At 41.3% G+C, this 23,424-nt stretch overlaps 1 protein-coding gene across 1 annotated transcript in view; it reads right to left on the minus strand.

Annotated features, from left to right (window-relative positions):
- LOC120529937 (otoconin-90-like) overlaps positions 1–23,424 on the minus strand; it is a 54,057-nt gene that overhangs the window by 18,442 nt on the left and 12,191 nt on the right. Inside the window, exons 4-7 of the mRNA XM_039754145.1 lie at positions 22,853–22,965; positions 16,803–16,931; positions 3,701–3,832; positions 22–120 (exon numbers count right to left, since the gene is read on the minus strand). Coding sequence (XP_039610079.1) covers positions 22–120; positions 3,701–3,832; positions 16,803–16,931; positions 22,853–22,965 — 473 coding nt within the window. The remainder of the gene's footprint in view (positions 1–21; positions 121–3,700; positions 3,833–16,802; positions 16,932–22,852; positions 22,966–23,424) is intronic.

Genomic DNA, 23,424 nt, shown 5'->3' on the forward strand with positions numbered 1-23,424 from the left:
CCATTCATGAGCAGTGCTTACCTTCAACTTCACTGCCTAGCGGCAAATCAATCAAAGTTTCACCTCCTAAAATGGGGAGCATGAAGAAAGGCACTGTTTTTGATTCTGGCTTGTCATGTCCTAAATGTAAAAAAAAAAAAAAATTGAGCAAGGAAGAAATACAAAAGAATAAATATACAAATCTATATATAAAGTGCGGCACGGTGGCGCAGTGGGTAGCGCTGCTGCCTTGCAGTTAGGAGGCCTGCGTTTGCTTTCCGGGTCCTCCCTGCGTGGAGTTTGCATGTTCTCCCTGTGTCTACGTGGGTTTCCTCCCACAGTGCATTGGCGATCCTAAATTGTCCCTAATGTGTGCTTGGTGTGTATGTATGTGTGCCCCACATTGGGCTGGTGCCCTGCCTGGGGTTTGTTTCCTGCCTTGTGCCCTGTGTTGGCTTGGTCATGGGAGTCTGCTGGAGCCAATCGCAGCCAACAGAGGGCACAAGGCAGGAAACAAACTCTGGGCAGGGTGCCAGCCCACCGCAATGGATGGATATATATGTATATAAAATGCATAAAACATGAGAAAATGGTGACATGAAAATTTAGGTGTCCATTCTAAATACAAAATATTTCTTTGCTTTAGTGGCCGAGCTTTGGCTTGTTTAATACTGGATTGTTTTATAAATATAGATAGATAAATAGATAGATATACATGAGGGACATTCAAAAAGTTTTCTGCACCTTTATATTTTTGTTGGAAACGGTGAAGGCCGCAGAAGTACTACTTGGGCATTAAATAAGTTGGTATGTTGCTGGGAAAAGTGCATCGCAAACGAAGCTGATTATCTATGAGATGATGCAATTTGTTTTTGAAATTCTTAATAAACAGTTTAAAAAAAACTCCAGAAAATTTTTGAATGTCCCCTGTATGTGTGTGTATATATATATATATATATATATATATATATATATATATATATATATATATATATATATATATATATAATATTGTTTGTGGTTTGTTGTATTTAATATATAATCGCAATAAGCGGAACTGGGGTGGGATTGTTGTTTTCATTTATTATCGTTAATACATTCTTTATTTGCTGTTTTATTTCTGGCAGCTCTTTGTCTCTGTTTGTGAATGCGTGAGGGTCGGGCCAAGGCTGGGAACCTCCATTAAAAAAATAAGGCACTCTACATTCATTTGAAATTTGGGAGGAAGAAGAAGGAAAAACATACGCTGACACAGAAAGAGCAGGCAAGACAAGAACCAGAGAATCTGAACCCAGAATGCTGAATTTGCGAGGCAGCAGCACTAGCCTGTGTGCTGCTCTACATCAGTGATTACCTATTTAGAATTAAAAATCAAATATGAAACAATTAACTTTTATTAAAATTTTTTATTGATTTACCTTCTGTTTCTGACTCTAGAGAGGTGTCAGTTGTTTTCGGGATCTGCAATATTGTCACATGAGGCTTTCTGATGGAGGGAGCCATTTCAGGACCTGCCAGAAATCCACATATACTGTCGTTATTGTTATTGATGTTAATATCCAGTACAACATGCCTGTGTACTCCAATGCAATTAATTTTGTACAGAACAAAACTTGGAAATAGAAAGGAAATGAATAACTAAACAGAATTAATATCCTGATATTTTTTTCTGACAAAGACAAAAGTCATCAAACATCAGAATTGCTACGTATCACATTGTAACAATCGCTCAAAATGTGTGCAATCACTATACTTCACCACCAGCGAGGGAAATGGACGATATGCAGAGGATATATTAGCACCCCTATCCGCACCCGCCAATGCTTGACAGAAAAGTTAGTTAAATAAATAGGTGTATTGGTGTATTATAATTCAGGGTACACTATTTATGCATTTACGTGAGAGGTGACTGAAAGTCGTTTGTGATCCCACTTTCCGCAGACACCCTCCCTCACCTCCCTCCCCTCAGTGGCCAAATCTTAATCCCCGATACGAAATACACATAAAATAAAAGGCAAATCAAAAGGAATAAAAATAAAACACGGTCTGTGTGAAACGGCAATGAATCCGGTCGTACACATGTATGTTTAATTAACACCTTATGAATAAGTCTTATATAGAGCCTTTCATCTATCTATCTATCTCTCTATTTTATAGTGCCTTTCCTATCTATCTATCTATCTATCTATCTATCTATCTATCTATCTATCTATCTATCTATCTAGTAGTGCCTTTCATTTATTTATATATATATATATACAGTATCTGCAAATCTGTCTATTCGATATAGTTCCTTTCATCTATTATACAGTATAGTGCCCTTCACATCTGTCTGTCTATCTTTCAATCATATAGTGCCTTTCATATCTATTTATCAATTATATAGTGCCTGTCATATCCATCCATCTATGTATCATGTAGTGCCTTTTATTTATATATATATATATATATATATATATATATATAAATTTGTCTGTCCTATATAGTTCCTTTCATTTATCTATTATATAGTGCCCTTCACATCTGTCTTTCTATCTATCATATAGTGCCTTATAGGGCCGGGACGCCCAGGAGGACGTGAGGAGGGCTTGTGCCTCTTCCAGACTGCGAGGGGGCGTCCGTCCTGGTCCTGTTGGGGACCACGGGTCGAGGGCATGGAAGCCCTACCCTGTAGGGGCCCGTGGTCACCGCCAGGCGGCGCCCCGATGCCGGTTTATCCCGTGTGGTCCTCGGCCGGGGCTGGAGACCGGCCAGGACGCCGTAGAGGACCAGAGGAGGGCGTGTGCCTCCTCCATACCGAGTGGGGGCGTCCGTCCTGGTTATGCAGGGGTCCTCGGGTAGGGGGCTTTGAAGCCCAGCCCTGTAGGGACCCGTGGCCTCCGCCAGGCGGCGCCCCAGTGCCTGTTTATCCCGGGAGCCCGGCACTTCCTGGTGGGAAGACGACTGGGGAGACACGGACGGCTTCCGGGTGCGCAGCCGGCACTTCCGCCACACAGGGGTGTGGCCACCGTTAAGTGCCGGGAAGCAGCTGGAGCCCATCCGGGTTCCCATAAAAGGGGCCGCCTCCCTCCAGTCATTGGTGGATGTCGGGAGGAAGCAGACAGGGCTGGAGTCGGGTGAGGAGGAGGACAAGGTCGAGGGAGAGAGAGGACGGGAGGCAGCCAGGAAGGCACAAGAGACTATGGGCCTGGACATTGGTGAAATCGGTGCAAGAAGGCACTGGGGGTGCACGTGAGCATTTTGTAAATAACATTATTGTAAATAAACGGTGTGTGGGTGAAAATATGCTGTCCATCTGTCTGTGCCAGGGCCAGCGTTCACAATATATATATATATATCTGTCTATCCTATATAGTTCCTTTTTATATATCAATCTATCATATAGTGCCTTTAATATCTATCTAATAGTAATTTTCAAATGTATGTTTCTATCTATTAATTCTATAGTGTTTTTCACATTCATGTTCATCCCCACCTCTCTGTCTACTCTCTTTCTATGATGTTGTGTCTTTCAAATCTATCTGATAGTGCCCTTTATATGTCTAACTGTCTTCATGTAACAGCTCCCTACTAGGAGTTTTTGAAACACATCTTCAGCTCTGTTTACTTAGCTATTTCTTTAGACCAACTTGGACTGCCCTGTTTTCCATTTCTAACGTACTGCTTTGTTTTTTCGTCCATCTTAAGTCTTACAGAAAATTCAAATCCAAACTACACATACCTTCCGTTTTTAATTCTTGAGAAATATCAGGTGACTCGGTAGTCATTCCTTTTGATTCTTCAACCACTTCTAGGGAAGCATCAGTTGGTAGTAATTGAGATGTTTGTGGCGTAGATGGCAGGACAGGGGACTCTGCGGATCGAAACACAATAAAGGTGGTGACATGCTGCATATTTTAAAAATATTTTCACATTATTGTGTTTTCTCTACAGCAAAAAATCATATTGTTCCACCTTTTTTAAAGGTATCAGGAGATGAAGTGAGGTCAAAAATACATGTTGGGTTAACACCAGAGAGACAAACTGTTCTTTGGACAAATCAAACAAAAACATCAACAACTGTAGGAATAGAATAGAAATTAGATAACAAATAATAGATTATATAATAGAATAGAAATCTATTATTAAGATAGATAGATAGATAGAACCCTAACCCTAAATAACCAGTAATAGATTTTACACCAAACATTAAATCAGCTGAGAGTCGGCTAAGAAACAAACGCAAGTGACAACCTTTTTGTCTGATCATGATGATGATGTTCTAATCACCGTGACAACAGCAGACACAAATGCCAGGTAAAAATCCAAAATGCTGACACGGAAAGACACGATAAAAAAGTTTCTTAGTTAGATACTACTTTAACAGCACGCTCAGGCTCACTTAGTTCTCAATTTAAAATCTTAAATATATTTTGTTTTATTCAGCCCTCCCACAATTATACTAAAAACCCACAATAATTTTAATTTAAAAATGTCATAAATATTCTTTAACATAATTAATAAATAATATCTAATAAAATCATAAAATTAATAAATAATCCATAAATAGGAGTCCCTAAAAATGTAGTTAATAAATAATACATAATTAACACTCCCTAAAAGTTAACAAATAGTGATCCCAATAATTTAATAAATAATAATTCCTACTCAGTAATCTTAAATTCCCCCAATTCATTTTACTTTTCATTTAATCCCAATGAATACCAGGTTAAATAAAGAACTTATCCTATTGTTCTCTATTTTTAATCTCTTTGTTTTGTTCCAGTCTGTTGCTTTAGACCAAACAGTACAGGTTTATGACCTTCTAGTGCAAAATATCTTTTCAATTTTTGTTCCTCCTGTATGCAGTAATTAACTGATATTTTTAAAATGGAAAATTAATGCTTTGCCTTTCCAAAAAGTGAGAGCACAAAACACTCAAATTGATTGGAAAAAGACGATAATAGCCAACTGGAATTCCTTGAGTTCAATTACACCAGTTAAGTCAAACAGAAGTGCAAAAAGAAGGCAGAAATCACAAAGAAATTGCACCAATCGTAATGCTAGGTAGACGGAGGCCACACCCAGCACCGTCCTCACCGTTACTTAGCAACCACCCTTTTCCTATTTGTTGATCCCTGCAGAAGAGACTGAGGACACGCACTCTACAAGCGCCACAGAACTTAATGTTTCTTTTCTGTCTCTGATGCATCTTTATGATTGCAGCAGCCAAGGTTGCCATCATAATTGACAAAGTGGGTGTCATTCTACCAGAACACCTCTGGTGGGTCAACATAATGTCTGCATGTGACAGGAAATGAGCTCAGTGATTTTTTTTTTTCACTACTGATTTACTGAGGCAGATGAATCCTGAAATGATTGCATGAAAACACCTCCAGACAGGACTAACCATGACATGTAGTCTGAAACACAATCGGTTTGGGCAAGAAACAGGTCAAGAAGCTACTTTCCTGTAGCTTAGTTTCGCTTCTTTCTCAAGTAGGCCCTTGTGCTTCTGGGTATCACGTCAATTTCCTCCTGACTTCTGGCTGTGGTCTTTCCTCTTGCTCTTTGTTGCCGATCCCGCTGGGGTCCTTGCCTGATTAGGTCTCAGTCCTTTGTGTCCGCCTCCCGGTTCTTTTTCACAATAATTCTCAGCCATGTCTTGTGTTCTTACACTATGTAGGAAGAATTTGTTTAATCTTTGTCTACTTTTGATCTCCATTTACCCGTATCATGCATGTGAAGCTGAGGACCACCTTCCTGACCCTCCTGTGGTAAGTGATACCACTTTGGGACAAGAGATGGGGGCTCTCACACTAACAATTTCTCCCTTTCCACCTGCGTCTCCAAAAAACCACCAAGAGAGAGTTCATGACCCAACCCTCAGACATGCCTTGTGTTCCGACACTATGTAAGAACAATTTGTTTAATCTTTGTGAACTTTTGGTCTTCAGTTACCCAGATTCAGTTAGAGACCACCTTCGTGACCCTGATGTGGTAAGTGATACCACGACACGAGAAAAGGGTGACTTTCATGCTAACAATTTCTCCCTTCCACCCACACCTTCTAGAAACCACCAAGTGAGAGCAATTGACCCATCCGTAGCCACCACAGTGGAAAGCCATCTGCTTTTCTCAACTGCGTCTTCGACCCAATATGAACAAGTTTTTTCAAAGAAGGATCGGGCGTGCTAATTGATAGTATTCTTGACATAGTAAACTCGTCATTAGATGCGGAGGTCTTCCCAGACTGTCTTAAGACTGCTCCATGATGGGGCAGTTAACTTTGTGAGGTGGAAGTTTAAAGGCCTGAATCACGAATTAAAGAGAAAGAAAGTACTCTCTCACCTAACAGGTTTAAACGCTAAAATAGCATTTTTACAGGAGACTCACTTACTAAGCAAGAAGCAGTTCCGGCTGCAAAAGGACTGGACTGGCCAAATGTTCCATTCTAGTTTTAGGAAGAAAACTTCTCATACATAGAACAGTCCCATTTGTAGCATCAGATGTAGTATTGGATCCTAAAGGGAGATATGTGATGGTCATGGGAGACTTATCTAACTGTAAAATGATTTTGATAAATGCTTATGCACCTAATGTTGATGAGAAGGAATTTATACAAAATTTATTTGCATCCATTCCGAATCTGAACACTCATAAAATTATAATGGCTGGGGACTTTAATTGTGTTTTAAATCCACTCTTAGATAGGACTTCTACCACAGGGGGGACGACATCTAACACTGCAAAGATAATTACAAAGTTTGTAACTGATCACAACTTATCAGACCCCTGGAGGTTTTTAAACCCAAACTCAAGAATATATTCTTTCTACTCACCAGTACATCATTGCTACTCAAGAATTGATTATTTCTTTATAGATAATAATTTCTTGCCTTTGATTAAATCTTGCAAATACGATCCTATTGTTATTTCTGACCATGCACCTCTGATCTTGGAGCTAAAGTTACTATGCCCCACACACTCCCCTCACAGATGGCGTCTCAACCCGCTTCTATTAGCAGACGAGAATTGTACAGAATTTATATCCAAACAAATCAGTTTCTTCCTAGAGACAAATACATCCTCAGAGATTTCTGCAGGAATACTCTGGGAAACTCTTAAGGCCTTCTTAAGAGGACAGATTATCTCATATCTTTCCCACAGAAATAAATTAGAAACCAAGAAAGTAGCAGAGATAAAAGCGAAATTACTAGAATAGATGAAGAACATGCCAGGCTTCCAAGCGAGGCTCTACATAGGAAAAGGCAGGCTCTGCATTCAGAACTAAACCTCTTGACAACTAAAGAAACTGAACAACTAATTTATAAATCCAGACATCATTACTATGAACATGGAGAGAAAGCTAATAAGCTTTTAGCTCAACAAATTCACAAGCAAGAAGTCCGCAACGCAATCCTAGTAATCACCAACACGAACGGAGACAAAATCATTGCCCACAAAAATATAATGCACACATTCAGAGACTACTATAAATCCTTATATACTACTGAGTTTAAAGAAGACAATACACAATCTAATGCATTTCTGGATACATTACAGATACCACAAATAGACACTTTTAGTGGAGGAACTGATAAACCTCTGGTGTTATCAGAATTACTAGATGCTATAAAGTCACTTCAAGGCGGGAAAGCAGCAGGCCCTGATGGCTACCCTGCAGAATTTTATAAGAAATTCTCCACTCAGCTAGCTCCCTCCTATTAGCAACATTTACAGAAGCCAGAGACAATCAAACTCTTCCTCAAACTTTTCGCCAAGCATTAATCACCGTTTTTCCAAAACAAAATAAGGACTTATTACAATGTGCATCATACAGACCAATTTCACTTTGAATAATGACGTTAAAATACTCTCAAAATCATAGCTAGAAGGATGGAGAAAGTGCTCCCTTCGGTAATATCACAAGATCAAACTGGATTTATTAGGGGCCGATGTCTGTTTAATGTAACATACTCACTAACTAAATCAAACACCCCAGAAATATTATTATCATTGGATGCAGAAAAAGCATTTGACATGATTGAATGGAAATACCTTTTACTACATTGGAAATTTGGGTTTGGCCCGAACATTTGTGCATGGATCAAATTACTGTATACCAATCCAGAAGCTTCAGTTTGCATCAACAACATTTGTTCAGACTACTTTAAACTAGAACGTGGTACCAGACAAGGATGCCCTTGTCACCGCTACTGTTTGCAATCGCCATTGAACCACTGGCAATACATTGTCGAAATACTGATCAGATAAAGGGGATTATCAGAGAAGGACTGGAACAGAAAATTTCTCTATATGCAGATGATATGGTACTGTATATATCAGACCCACAAAATTCTGTGCCTGCAGTCTTAACAGCACTCACAGAATTTCAAAAGATCTCTGGTCTCAGAATTAATCTGAATAAAAGTGTACTCTTTCCAGTGAATTCTCAAGCATATAATATTAGATTAGATACCCTACCTTTTATCATTGCAGAACAGTTTAAATACCTAGGGGTAAACATCACAAGTAAACATAAAGCTCTTTATCAACAAAATTTCACCGTCTGCATGGAAAAAATTAAGCAAGACTTGCATAGATGGTCAACCCTTCATCTCACTCTAGCTGGAAGAATTAACACTGTTAAGATGAATATTCTTCCTAAACTCCTTTTTTTATTTGAAAACATCCCAATATACATCAATAAATCATTTTTTAAACAATTCAACAATAACCTCATTTATTTGGAACTCAAAACGTCCACGTATCCAAAGAGCGACCCTACAAAGACAAAAGGCAGAAGGTGGCATGGTTTTACCTAACTTCCAGTTTTATTACTGGGCAGCAAACATACAAGCTATTAAAACCTGGACACAAATATATTAACACTAGCTAACCCGCGGCGTACCATACGCTGCATATTCAGGCCATTTTTTGAATTATTTTTAAGCACAGGGAGAAAATTAACATTTGAAAAATCGGTAATGTAATAAATCAGCAATAAATGCAACATTGTAACAATGCACGGAACAAACCAACACACAATCGTCCGTGACTGAAAACTGGTGGACCAATCTTGTTGATGTGAGCGAAGGTAATGTAGACGCACGCCTTCTGTTCTGACATATGCGTCGACGATGTATTGCTGGAAGAGTTTGCCACTGGAATGCAAGACACTAAATGAAGATCTCATGGCAAGCCTGAAAGCATAAAATTGGAGCTGTGTGACTTGCGTTCTTTTCGCGGTTCGCTTTTACTCAACATGGGTTAATTGTATGTGCCAGCCTGGATCTCCGAAAGGGAATAGCAGTGGAAAAACCATGGGGTCACAGTTCATATGGAGAACAGAGATAAGCTTGCAAGCATCTCCCTTTGGATATATGCAAATGTTGCGTTGTGCAGGAGGTTCCCCGTCTTCACCTACAAAGCAGCAACATCAGTTTGACAGGACGGGGCGTTATACCTTCTCATATCCAGACCTGGATTTTCCATGAACACCATTCGTACAGCAGTAACAGAGTAAACGTGAGTGATAATGTCATGCATTTGCATGTAAGACTTTGCGAAGGGATTAATCTGGCGTATCATGTTGGCTAGTTGAAGCAACAAAATGTCACTGCAAGCGCTATTTCATTCCTTTTGCAAACGTTGACGGGTAGCCTCAGCAGAATTGAAGATATATAGATGACCGTATTGTGGTGACGTGGCAGGATTGTAATATAAAGGAGAGACCTGGTGATAAATTTGACCGTGGATTGTGAAAGCATACGTTCCTTGTCCAGATGGTTGAGCGATGTGTGCGCCCATTGACGCAAAAGCTAAAGCAGAGTTGTATTCCCTCATATGATCACAGTAATTTCGGGACAGCGGTTCTTGCCAGTCAAGAGGTCTTCAAATAAAGAGGGGCTTGGATAGTGGTGGCAAAGACACTTTGCCGGCATGACAACACCTAGTGTAATGTCCAGATTTGTTGACCTCTGCTGGCCAATGAAGAGCATTGCAAGAAGCACATAGTGCGGTAGGTAGGCCAATGTTATGTTCTTGGACGTGAATGGCGGTATCTTCTTGAAAAGCTGCAGAAAAGTGAATACGATGTTTGTGCATGAACGATTTAGTGCTGTGTTGACAGTGAAGGGAATTGGAATGAGTTGTGTCAAAGCATTGCTGGCAATGTTCACATTGCATAATTCGTTCAGTGGAGTGTGTTTTTAAGTGCATGTTGAGAAATCTCTGCACTCGGAACGTTTTTGAACAAATCGTGCATTCAAAGATCTTTTTGGAATGCTTTCGTTCAGCGGAGTGGGTGTGTAAATGTGCTTGGAGATATTTCTGGCGTGTGAAGGTTTTGGAGCAGTGTTGACACTGAAAAGAATTCATCAGGGAATGTGTTTCGAGATGGTTAGTAAGGTATCTGCGTGCGTGAAAGTGTTTGTCGCAAATTTTGCCTACAAATGTTTGCGTTGAATGGATCTGAAAATGGTTGTGGAGATCCGTCTCACCTATGAAGTCCTCGTTGCAAAATGTGCAATTGAAGGTTAGAGTGGAATGAGTTTATAAGTGTTTTTTGAGAGCGCGAGTTGTCTCGAAGCATTGTTGGCAATGTTCACATTGCATCATTCGGTTAGTGTTGTGTTTTTTCAAATGTGGGTTCAGATATCTGTGCACTCTGAAGCTTTTGGAACAAAAGGTGCATTGAAAGTCCTGTGTGGAATGCATGTGTTCAGAGGAACGACAACAACATTTATTTATATATATTGCACATTTTCATACAAACAGTAGCTCAAAGTGCTTAGTGTTAGGAGGGTGTCTTTAAATGTTTTTCAGGAAGAGGAGAGTGGGCAGGTGACGTCACATTAGTGTGGCGAGCAAGTGGGTGTGCACGCTGTGTGCACATACCGACAGAGTCAAAAGATGTCACCAGAAGGTAATCACATGGTTATTTGAGAGGCCTGAGAACCTGTATATGCTACCTCTAGGCTCTATTTTTAGAAAACATGGGGTATCATTTCACCTTTATGCTGATGACACACAAATTTATTTACCTTTTAAGAAAAATGATCCCCTGGCTATGAATGCCTTGTTATCTTGTTTAGATGAAGTTAAATCTTGGCTATCCCAAAACTTCTTATCTTTAAATGAAGAGAAGACTGAGGTGATAGTCTTTGGCCCTTCTGAACATATGAAGGCCCCGGAATTTGACCTGGGACCTTTATCAGCTTTCAGGTCTTCACAGGTTCGGAATCTGGGTGTCCTGTTAGATGACTCATTAAAACTTGACAAACAAGTCTCTGCTGTGATCGGATCAAGCTTTTATCAGCTTCGCACGCTTGCAAAAATTAAACCTTATCTCACTGACAAGACCCTGGAGATGGCCATACATGCTTTTATTACATCTCGCCTCGACTATTGCAACTCTCTTTATTATGGCATCTCCAAATCCCAAATTGCCCGTCTTCAATTGGTCCAGAACGCAGCTGCTAAATTTCTTTTAAAAAAGAAAAAAATGGATCATGTGACTCCGCTTCTGAAGTCCCTTCATTGGTTGCCTGTTCAATTTAGAATACATTTTAAAATCTTATTATTTGTTTTTAAAATACTACACCAACAAGCACCCATCTATTTATCTGAATTGCTTCACCAATATACCCCCCTGAGAAGTTTGAGATCCGGTGATCAGAACCTTCTTTTAATTCCACACTCCAGACTCAAGCGTAGAGGTGACCGTGCTTTCTCGGTAATTGGGCCCCGTCTTTGGAATGATCTGCCTATTGAAATCCGAATGGCTCCTAGTCTGACTATTTTTAAATCTATTTTAAAAACACATCTGTTCTCTCTGGCTTACTAGGCTTTATTTTGCCTACCTAGATGTGTGTAAGTGTAGATATATGTATAGATATATTTATAAAAATTATTTTTATGTGTTTCTGCTGTGCTTCTTTTGGCTAAATCGTATTTTTCTATTTTATGTTGATGTTTCTAAATGTACAGCACTTTGGTCAGTCGTGTGGCTGTTGTAAATGTGCTATATAAATAAACTAAACCTAAACCTAAACCTAAACCTCGTAATGCCCATGATCCAAAGGACCGCTAAAGAGCAGGGATATGAAGAGACGCTGGGCCGGATTGTAAACTCGAGGAGAGGCATGAGGACGTTCTTGGAAGTAAATGCTGATAGTAGCTGGAAGGATTTGAGACATTGCCACAATTTCTGCCTCGCCACCATAGACTCCAGACGTATTTATGTAATCAGCGTATTGTTGAGCAGACTGTATAACAATGCTTCTGTGACTAAGAACAACGGACACCATGTCACCGAAGTTATCCCAATGTTGACAAACAAAGCTAACAGCCATGTTACGAAGTTTGAGAGCAACAGTTTCGTCAATGACATTTCTCCAAAAAAACCCGACTGACAGAAACAAACAGTTACCTGAAGCAGGAATTTCTATAACATTGTTTCCATAAAATACATTTGAAGCGGTAGCCATGGAGGGCAAAAGAATAGTCAACGTGGCGCAGAGCTGGGTTTGGACCGCAGCACAGACCAAAGCGAGTGAGTATGTGTTTCATGAGCCGTTTGATTTGGCGGGCAGTGATCTGAGGTGCGTTCCTGAGCACGTGGGAGGAGGGGTAGAGTTTCTGGGCGGGGCTTCGTTGTTCCTTTTACATGGTTTTTCATGGTGGATGCGGTCGGGTGTCGAAACCGAAAAGAATAATGAAAAGTCAACGTGGCTTAGACGTGCATGTGGACTCCTAGCACAGACGAAAGAGGCTAACTGGGTGGTCGGTGAGTTTTTGCGTCCGGGCACATGGGCAGGCAGTGTGAATGCCTAGAGAGCGAGGGTAGAAGCGGGCCAGTGAAAAAGGAGTGTTAGTGGGCAGGGAAACGTCTTCCGTATTTCTGCAGGAGCATCTAAGAAGACGCATGTTTGTCGCGGATGCGAATTGCTGTATGTAGCGTGTAAAACATTTTTCCATGGTGCACGCGGTCGTGCGTCGTAACCGAAAACTCGGTTTTTGAAGACTGCTTACTTCATTGTGTTTTAACCTCAGTTGTAAAGGATTGTTTTAAAGATCCCATGGGATACCCCTCGCAAACCGTTTCACACGCTGCATATGGCGATTTACCTCCGCGAGAAATATGCCTCTATGAACAGTCAACGTGCAGGTGCATGTGGCCTCTACGACAGACGAATATAAATGACGCCATTTCTTCTGTGTTGTCGCGTCCGAGTTGGTGGCCGTGGCTCTGCGAGTTATCGTCGTATCTAATGGTCTTGGAGTTGGTGGGCGTGGCTCCTTCCTGCGTGCGCCATAGGTGTCTTACTTGTCGGCGGCTCAGTGAATCCACGCCCCTTCCGGCGTGCTTTTCATGGCTGTCTTGCCTTAGTGAATTATATATATAGATACACAGGCTTCGTCCGCAATAGAAGTAAAATCCTGCAGTACTTCTTTATATTCCCTGCTCTGTGCCCCAATAAATGCAAGTTATCGGCAATATACTGATAACCCAATTGTGTTTCACTCACTCAGAATATGGAACCAATGTAGAAAGCTTTTATCTGTGGCGCCTCTGCAAGAGAACCACCTCTTTCAACCTTCGCAGACATATGCAGTTTTTAATATCTGGAAAAAATTTGGGATTGACTTGCTTAGAGATCTTTATATAGACAACGTCATTGCATCCTATGAACAATTACATTCCAAATTTAACATTCCAGCTACACATTTCTTTCACGATCTTCAAATTAGGAATTTTGTTAAACAGAACCTTCCCGATTTTCCTCATCTTGCACCCTCATCCATGCTGGAAAAAATATTGCTCAATCTCAAGGACTCAGACACCATCTTGGCAATATATAAAATCATTTTATAGTCCCTCCCTTTCAAAGATCCAAGAGGACACTGGGAAAAAGATCTCTCAATTAATATATCAGAAAAGGTGTGGAAAGTAGCAATGGAGAGAATTCATTCGAGCTCCATATGCGCAAAGCATACAATTATACAACTCAAAATTATATATCGAGCACATCTGTCTCGACTAAAACTCTCCAAAATGTTTCCAGGACATGATCCAACCTGCGAACGCTGCAATCAAGTCCCAGCCTCACTGGGTCACATGTTCTGGGCCTGCACCAAATTAACATCATTCTGGACCAAGATTTGTAATTACCTCTCAGACAGCCTTGGACTCACAATCCCTCCTAACCCATTAACAGCTGTGTTTGGTGTTCTTCCAGAGGGGCTTAAAGTGGAGAAAGACAAACAAACTGTGATTGCATTCACTACACTTTTGGCACGCAGACTTATTCTGCTAAACTGGAAGAATCCAAACTCTCCTCTTTTAAGTCAGTGGGAAACCCGATGTTTTATACTATCTGAAATTGGAAAAAATCAAATACTCAGTTAGAGGATCTGTACAATTTTTTTCAAAACATGGCAGGATCTAATCAGTAATATTTTAAAATAAGCTCTTAAAGCACCGAGGAAACAATTATTTCTGTATTTCTTTGTCTTCTTCATTCATCTCTATTTTAACTTAGGTATGTTTACAAGCCATAAATATTACGCCGTTTGCCTTGCTCTCTCCCTCAGGGGTGGGGGTCGACTTGTTCTACTTTTTGTAAAAATTGATTGTTTTGTATTGAATGATTGCAATAAAATTAATAAAATTAAAAAAAAAAAGACTGCTGTAGTTAAACCCCTGCTCAAGAAAAATAATCTCGACTCCTCTGCTTTTGACAGCAGAATAACCGTACAGCATTGGTTCTCAAACAGTGGGGCGGGCCCCGCTAGGGGAGCATGAAGTAACAAAAAGGGGAGCATAAAGATGTGAAAAAAAGAAAATATGAAAAATACATCTATTGAAACCAAAACCAAATAACTTCAACTACATTCTGATACTAGAAAAATAAATATAGAGTTAGATAAATGTCGATAAAAGTTAAGTAGGTATAATAAAATATGCATCTACGATATATCATTAATTAAAAAAGAACAAATTGGTATTAGTGGGCTCCTTTCAAAAAAACCTTAGGGGGGCGTGATTAAAACTGTTATAAAAACTCGGGTCGCAAATACTTAAAGGTTAAGAAACGCTGCAGTACAGAAACTGCACTCGTTAAAGTAGTAAATGATTTGCGGGTAAATGCAGACAGAGGCTGTTTATCTGTTCTCGTCCTCTTAGATCTGAGTGCCGCATTTGACACCATTGATCACAATATTCTTAGAAATCGCCTTAGTCAATGGGTGGGCCTCTCTGGCAGGGTCTTAAATTAGTTTGAATCCTACCTTGCAGGTGGAAAATTCTTTGTTAGTTGTGGTAATTATACTGCAAAGACACATGATATTCTATATGGTGGTCCACAGGCTCTATCCTGGGTCCGCTGCTCTTTTTGATTTACATGCTTCCGTCAGGTCAGATTATCTCGAGGCATAACGTGAGCTACCACAGCTATGCTGACGACACACAATTGATTCACTGACCCCAATGTCTTACTTGTGTTTCTGAATGGATGAATATTAATTTTCTCCAACTAAATAAAAGAGAAAACTGAAATTTTAGTGCTTGGCAAAAATGGATATAATGAGGTTATTAGAAATAAACTTGATGCATTAGGATCAAAAGTCAAGACGGAGTTAAAGAATCTAGGGGGTAACTATTGACTCTGACCTGAATTTTAAATTGCATATTAATCAAATTACTAGGACAGCATTTTTTCACTTAAGAAACATAGCAAGAGTTAGACCTCTTATAACATTGCAAGATGCTGAGAAATTAGTTCACACTTTTGTTTTCAGTCGACTAGATTACTGTAATGCACTCCTCTCATGACCACCCAAAAAAAAGCCATCAATCAATTGCAACGAGTGAAGAATGCAGCTGCTAGAATCTTAACTAGGAAAAGAAAATATGAGCACATCACCCCACTCTTGGCGTCACTACACTGGTTACCGGTGTCATTTAGAATTCACTTTAAAATCCTGCTGATGGTTTACAAAGCCTTCAATAATCTACTCCATCTTATATCTCAGAATGTCTGTCACCTTACACTCCAAATCATAACCTTAGATCTTCAAATGAGGGTCTGCTTAGAATTCCAAGAGCTAAACTTAAAAGAAGTGGTGAGACGGGTGGCCTTCTGCTGTTATACACCTAAAATCTGGAATAGCCTGCCAATAGGAATTCATCAGGCTAATACAGTGGAGCACTTTAATAAACTGCTGAAAACTCATTACTTTAACATGGCTTTCTCATAACTTCATGTTAGCTTAATCCTGATGCTCTGTATATTCAATTAATTATCATTATTATTCATGGTGGCTCCAAAATCCATACTGACCCCTACTCTCTCTTCTGTTCTTTGTCTGGTTTTCTGTGGTGGTAACCTGCGTCACCACCACCTGATCAAAGCACCGTGATGTCCCTACATTGATGGATTAAAGGCCAAAAGTCCATGTGACCGTCATGATCAAGTTCTTCCATGTGAACCCTGAATACCATGAGGACTGATTGAGGTCATTTATGTCAGGTAGAATGCCTAGAGAGGGCTGGGTGGTCTGATGGCCTAAAAACCCCTGCAGATTTTATTTTTTTCTCCAGCCGTCTGGAGTTTTTTTTTGTTTTTTCTGTCCTCCCATTATTGTATTGTCAATGATACCGATCACGTATGCAAAATTTGAAGAAATTCGCTTTGCCAAAAATGGGTTTAAAATCAGTTGCAATATTTGACAGAGACAGACAGACAGAGGAGTTTTTGGAAGAGGAGTAAATGAAATGATATCATTTAATGATGGCCCCCGGTTTTCCATTGAATGACACAAGTATAAACACTTACCTGTAGCTGAAGCCGGGCAAAAGGAACTATCTAAGTTTCTCAAGGATGAGTTATAAAACGAGCGGGCAAAACATTCGACTGCAGCGTTGTCACAAAGGCAGAACAAGTGCTCACAGTGATCTGATGAGTCTGAGGGAACAAAACAAACAGACATTCTCGTTATTAATGACTGGGGAGACATGCACGGTTTGGAGAGACGTTTTCTATTTTGTATCTTTAAAATTATAAACCGTTTTCAAGAATCAGAAAAATATATATATACAAACCTTCTCATTCCCTCTTAATCACACAGGGTCAGGGCCCATTCTGGCAGCTCTGAAAACCAGTTGAGGAACAACCCTGGACAGGGTGGAAGGCCATCACAGGGCACAACACATGCAGATCCACACTGGGGTCCGTTTTTAGAATCAACAATTAAACCAGCCTAACTTATCCTTGGGGATCCAAATATCCATCCATCTTACTAACCATCTTATCCAGGGAAGGGTTGAGGGGCAAATGGAGCTTATTTCAGCAATCATGTGGCATGCCAGGCAGGAACAACATGTGGACAGGGTGCCAGTCCATCGCAGGTTGATCACAGGCAGACCCACATTGGGGTCAGTTTAGGACCACCGATTAACCTAAACATATATATCTTTCTGTGGCACAATTCCCCTAAGGGTGATCTGACTCACAGGACCCTCATTGTTTTGAGGACCTGAGTGGCTGGACCAGGCGAAGGGAGGACGCTCACGTAACACCTGGCTGTGGCAAATAGAGGGTCATTTCCGGAGGGTGTGACTGGACCACATGTTTGCCTGGAGTGTTGCCAACTGGAATCTCGAGCTGTTTCTTTGTGCGGTGGGTGCAGCAACATGCTGTACCAGTGCATGTTCCCCAACCTCACCTGATTTATGTCTTTGTGGATCCATCAGTCCATCCATCCTTCCAGCTATCCATCCAGTCATCTTCCTAACCTGCTTATCCATGGAAAGGTTGAGGGCCAGATGAATTCTAATCCAACAGTCATAGGATGCAAGGCAGGAACAACACCTGGACAGGACACCAGTCCATCACAAGGTGAACATACACTGGGGTCAGTTTAGATTGACCAGTTAACCTAACCGAACTTGTCTTTGTGGATCCATTCATCCATCCATCATCTTCCTAATGTACTTACCCAGGGCAGCTGGAGCCTATTCCGGCAATCACAGAGTGCAAGGCAGGAACAAATCCAAATCATATTATGGGATATCATCTACTGTTGAATTCTGGTCCGTACTTGTAAAATTTTTATTTTTATACTGTATTAAGGATTTGTTCTGTTCTGTGTATTGTATTTTATTGTATTTACTCCCTTCTTTTTGACACCCACTGCACACCCATCCTACCTGGAAAGGGGTCTCTTTTTGAACTGCCTTTTCCAAGGTTTCTTCCATTTTTTCCCTACAAGGGTTTTTTTTTTGGGAAGTTTTTCCTTGTCTTCTTAGAGAGTCAAGCCTGGGGGGCTGTCAAGAGGCAGGGCCTGTTCAAGCCCATTGCGGCACTTCTTCTGTGATTTTGGGCTATACAAAAAATAAACTGTACTGTATTGCAACAGTACCAGGAAAGGTTGCCAGTCCATCGCAGGTTAAAGACATGCAGACCCACACTGGGGTCAGTTTAAAGTCACCAGTTAAACATGCCATTTGGGATACATCTATCCATTCATCCATCCATCTAACTAAACCCCTTATCCTGGGTAGGATCAAAAGGCAGCTGGAGTCTATTACTGGACAAGGTAAGAAAACAGGGCATAAGGCCATGGCAGGTAGAACACACACAAGCCCACTCTGGGTTCAGGCTAGAATGACCAATTAACCTAACATATCTTGTCTTTGTTGATCTATCCACCCATCCATCCATCGATCATCTTCCTAATGTACTTATACAGTGCAGCTGGAGTCTGTTCCAACAATCATAGGGTGAAAGGGAGGAATAACACCCAGATAGGACCCCAGTCCATCTCTGGGTAAACACACACAGTCATACTGAGATCAGTTTAGTACCACCAATTAACTTAAATTATCTCTGAGGATACATCCATCCATCTTCCTACTCACTTATCCAGGGCTGGCTCAAGGGACAGCTGAAGCCAATTCCAGCAATCATAGAGTGTAATGCAGGAAAAACATCTAGACAGGGCACAAGTCCATAGCAGGGTGAACACACACAGACACACACTGGGTCAGGCTAGAATGACCAATTAAACTAACCTAGCTTGTCTTACTTGTCTTTGTGGATCCACACACCCATTCATCCATCGATCCATTCATTTGTCTTTTTAACCCACTTATCCTGGGCAGTCAAGGGGCAGTTAAAGCCTATTCTAATAATCAGAGGGTGCAAAGCAGAAACAACAAATGGACAGGACTATAGGCCATCACAAGGTGAACACACACAGACACACACTGGGGTCAGGCTAGAATGACCAATTAAACTAACCTAACCTATCTTGTCTTTTTGGATCCATCTTCCTAAACCACGTATCCTGGGTAGTATCAAGAAGCAGCTGGAGTTTACTACTGGACAATTTAGGGTGTAAGGCAAGAAAAACACCTGCAGAGGGCGTAAGTCTAAGGCAGGTCGAACACACACAGACACACGTTGGGGTCAGGTTAAAATGGCCGATTAAACTAACCTATCTTGTCTTGCTTGTTTTTGTGGATCCACCCATCCAATCGTCTTTTTAACCCACTTATCCTGGGCAGAGTGAAGGGGCAGCTAGAGGATATTCTAGTAACCATAGGGTGCAAAGCAGGAACAACACCTGCATGGGACATCAGGCCGTCACAAGGTGAACACACACAGACAACACACTATGGTCAGGCTAGAATGGCCAATTAGCCTAACCTAACTTGTCTTTGTGGATCTATCCACCCATCCATCCAATCATCTTCCTACTTATCCAGGGCAGCTGGAGTCTGTTTCAACAATCAATGGGTGTAAGGCAGGAATAACACCCGGGTAGGACTCCAGTCCATCTCTGGGTGAACACACACATTCGCACTGAGATCAGTCTAGTGCCACCAATGAACCTAATTTGTTTCTGTGGATCCATCCATCCATCCATCTTCCAACTCCACTTCTCCAGGGCTGGGTCAAAGGGCAGCTGGAACCTATTCCAGCATTCATAGAGTACAAGGCAGGAAAAACACCTGGACATACAGTAGCTTCAGAACAATTGCAGGGTGAGTACACTCAGACCCACACTGGGGTCAGTTTGGAATCATCAGTTAAACAAGCCTAATTTGTCTTTGTGGATCCATCGATCGATCCATCCATCCAATCCAATTATCAAGGGCAGGAGGAAGGGGCTAACTGGAGTCTATTCTGGAAATGATAGGGTGTCAGGTAAGAAAAACACCTGGACAAGGGCCCCTGTCCATCTCTGGGTGGACACACATGCGCACACTGTGGTTCGGGCTAGAATGACCAATTAACCTAACATATCTTGTCTTTGTTGATCTATCCACCCATGCATCCATCGATCATCTTCCTAATGTACTTATACAGTGCAGCTGGAGTCTATTCCAACAATCATAGGGTGAAAGGGAGGAATAACACCCAGATAGGACCCCAGTCCATCTCTGGGTAAACACACACAGTCATACTGAGATCAGTTTAGTACCACCAATTAACTTAAATTATCTCTGAGGATACATCCATCCATCCATCCATCTTCCTACTCACTTATCCAGGGCTGGCTCAAGGGACAGCTGAAGCCAATTCCAGCAATCATAGAGTGTAATGCAGGAAAAACACCTGGACATACAGTAGCTTCAGAACAATTGCATCTAGACAGGGCACAAGTCCATAGCAGGGTGAACACACACAGACACACACTGGGTCAGGCTAGAATGACCAATTAAACTAACCTAACTTGTCTTACTTGTCTTTGTGGATCCACACACCCATTCATCCATCGATCCATTCATTTGTCTTTTTAACCCACTTATCCTGGGCAGTCAAGGGGCAGTTAAAGCCTATTCTAGTAATCAGAGGGTGCAAAGCAGAAACAACACCTGAACAGGATGCCTGGCCATCCCAAGGTGAACACACACGGACACACGCTGGGGTCAGGTTAGAATGACCAATTAACCTAACCTAACCTATCTTGTCTTTGTGGATCCATCTTCCTAAACCACGTATCCTGGGTAGTATTAAGAAGCAGCTGGAGTTTACTACTGGACAATTTAGGGTGTAAGGCAAGAAAAACACCTGCAGAGGGCGTAAGTCTAAGGCAGGTCGAACACACACAGACACACATTGGGGTCAGGTTAGAATGGCCAATTAAACTAACCTATCTTGTCTTGCTTGTTTTTGTGGATCCACCCATCCAATCGTCTTTTTAACCCACTTATCCTGGGCAGAGTGAAGGGGCAGCTAGAGGATATTCTAGTAACCATAGGGTGCAAAGCAGGAACAACACCTGCATGGGACATCAGGCCGTCACAAGGTTAACACACACAGACAACACACTATGGTCAGGCTAGAATGGCCAATTAGCCTAACCTAACTTGTCTTTGTGGATATATCCACCCATCCATCCAATCATCTTCCTACTTATCTAGGGCAGCTGGAGTCTATTTCAACAATCAATGGGTGTAAGGCAGGAATAACACCCGGGTAGGACTCCAGTCCATCTCTGGGTGAACACACACATTCGCACTGAGATCAGTCTAGTGCCACCAATGAACCTAATTTGTTTCTGTGGATCCATCCATCCATCCATCTTCCAACTCCACTTCTCCAGGGCTGGGTCAAAGGGCAGCTGGAACCTATTCCAGCATTCATAGAGTACAAGGCAGGAAAAACACCTGGACATACAGTAGCTTCAGAACAATTGCAGAGTGAGTACACTCAGACCCACACTGGGGTCAGTTTAGAATCATCAGTTAAACAAGCCTAATTTGTCTTTGTGGATCCATCCATCGATCGATCCATCCATCCAATCCAGTTATCAAGGGCAGGAGGAAGGGGCTAACTGGAGTCTATTCTGGGAATGATAGGGTGTCAGGTAAGAAAACACCTGGGCAGGGCCCCTGTCCATCTCTGGGTGGACACACATGCCCACACTGTGGTTCAGGTTAGAAAGACCAATTAAACTAACCTAACTTGTCTTTGTGGATCTGTCCACCCATTCATCCAATCATCTTCCTAATGTACTTATCCAGGGCAGCTGGAGTCTATTCCAACAGGTGCAAGGCAGGAATAACAACTTTATAGGACCCCAGTCCATCTCTGGGTAAACACACACACACATTCACACTCACACTGGAGTTCATGTTAGAAAGACTAATTAAACTAACCTAACTTGTCTTTGTGGGTCTATGCATCCATCCATCTTTTTAACCCACTTTTACTGGGCAGTCAAGGGGCAGTTAGAGCCTATTCTAGTAATCAGAGGGTGCAAAGCAGAAAAAACACCTGGACAGGATGTCAGGCCATCACAAGGTGAACACACACAGACACACACTGGGGTCAGTTTAGAATGACCAAATAAACTAACATATCTTATCTTTGTGGATCCATCCATTGATCCATCATCTTCCTAATGTGCTTATCCAGGGCAGATGGAGCCTGTTCCAGCAATCATAGGGTGCAAGGTAGGAACTTGTCTTTGTGGATCCATCTACTCGTCCATCCATCTTCCTAACCCACTTACTCGGGGCAGGATCAAGTGACAGCTGGAGTCCATTCTGGAAATCATGGGGTGTAAGGCAATAAAAACACCTGGACAGGGCACAAGTCCATCACGGGGTGAACACACACTGGCCCACACTGGGGGCAGTTGAAAATTATCCATTAAACAAACTCTGACTCATCTTTATGGATGTGTTGTGATTAGAAAACCCATGCAGAACCACAGACAACGTACAGAACCACTTAAAGAACCACTGGATGTGACGTTCAATCCAGGGATGCTAAATCAAACGTCTGTGCCACCCCTAAATTTGAGACTCAACTCAATTTCTGCCAGTTGGTAAGTGTAAAGCCGGGATGAACTGAAGACGTTGTTTCCTTACCACAGCTGTAGTTGGTGGACAGGCAGCTTTCGTTAAAGTAAATGTTCAAGGGCTCCAATTTGCAATCTTTTTCAGCAGCATCCTTATAGCATCTGCGATGTTGAAAGCAACAGCTGTGGGAAAAGAAGGGATAAACCATTTTGAACAGCCTACTTACAAACTGTATGGTTTCTTTTAAAATCCGCTTTCAGAGTTCATCTTAAATACGTAATGAATTTCAGCGCATGAGTCTCCTCGCAAAAACATCAATTGACTTCCAGGTAATACACCGGACAACATTTTGTTTTCAGGAGTTTGGCTTCCTGAAAAGATTTTTGGTGATTACGATAGGTAATATCAAGTTAATTCTAAATATCATTTCAGATTTACTGTATCATATAGGGAGAAAAATGAAATTGACTTGAGTGTGTTTAATCGTTTAATAATGCTGACCCAATCGCATGAGTTCAGTTTTGCTGCTGATTTTCGTCTCTCATTTTCCATTTCCATCAATGGTCAGCCAGAGTTCATGGATTCCACTTGCTCTGATACTGCTTATCCATCATTCTAATATTCTGGTGTAACTTCCCGTC

Source organism: Polypterus senegalus, chromosome 5 (assembly GCF_016835505.1).
Source record: "Polypterus senegalus isolate Bchr_013 chromosome 5, ASM1683550v1, whole genome shotgun sequence".
Lineage (NCBI taxonomy): Eukaryota > Metazoa > Chordata > Cladistia > Polypteriformes > Polypteridae > Polypterus > Polypterus senegalus.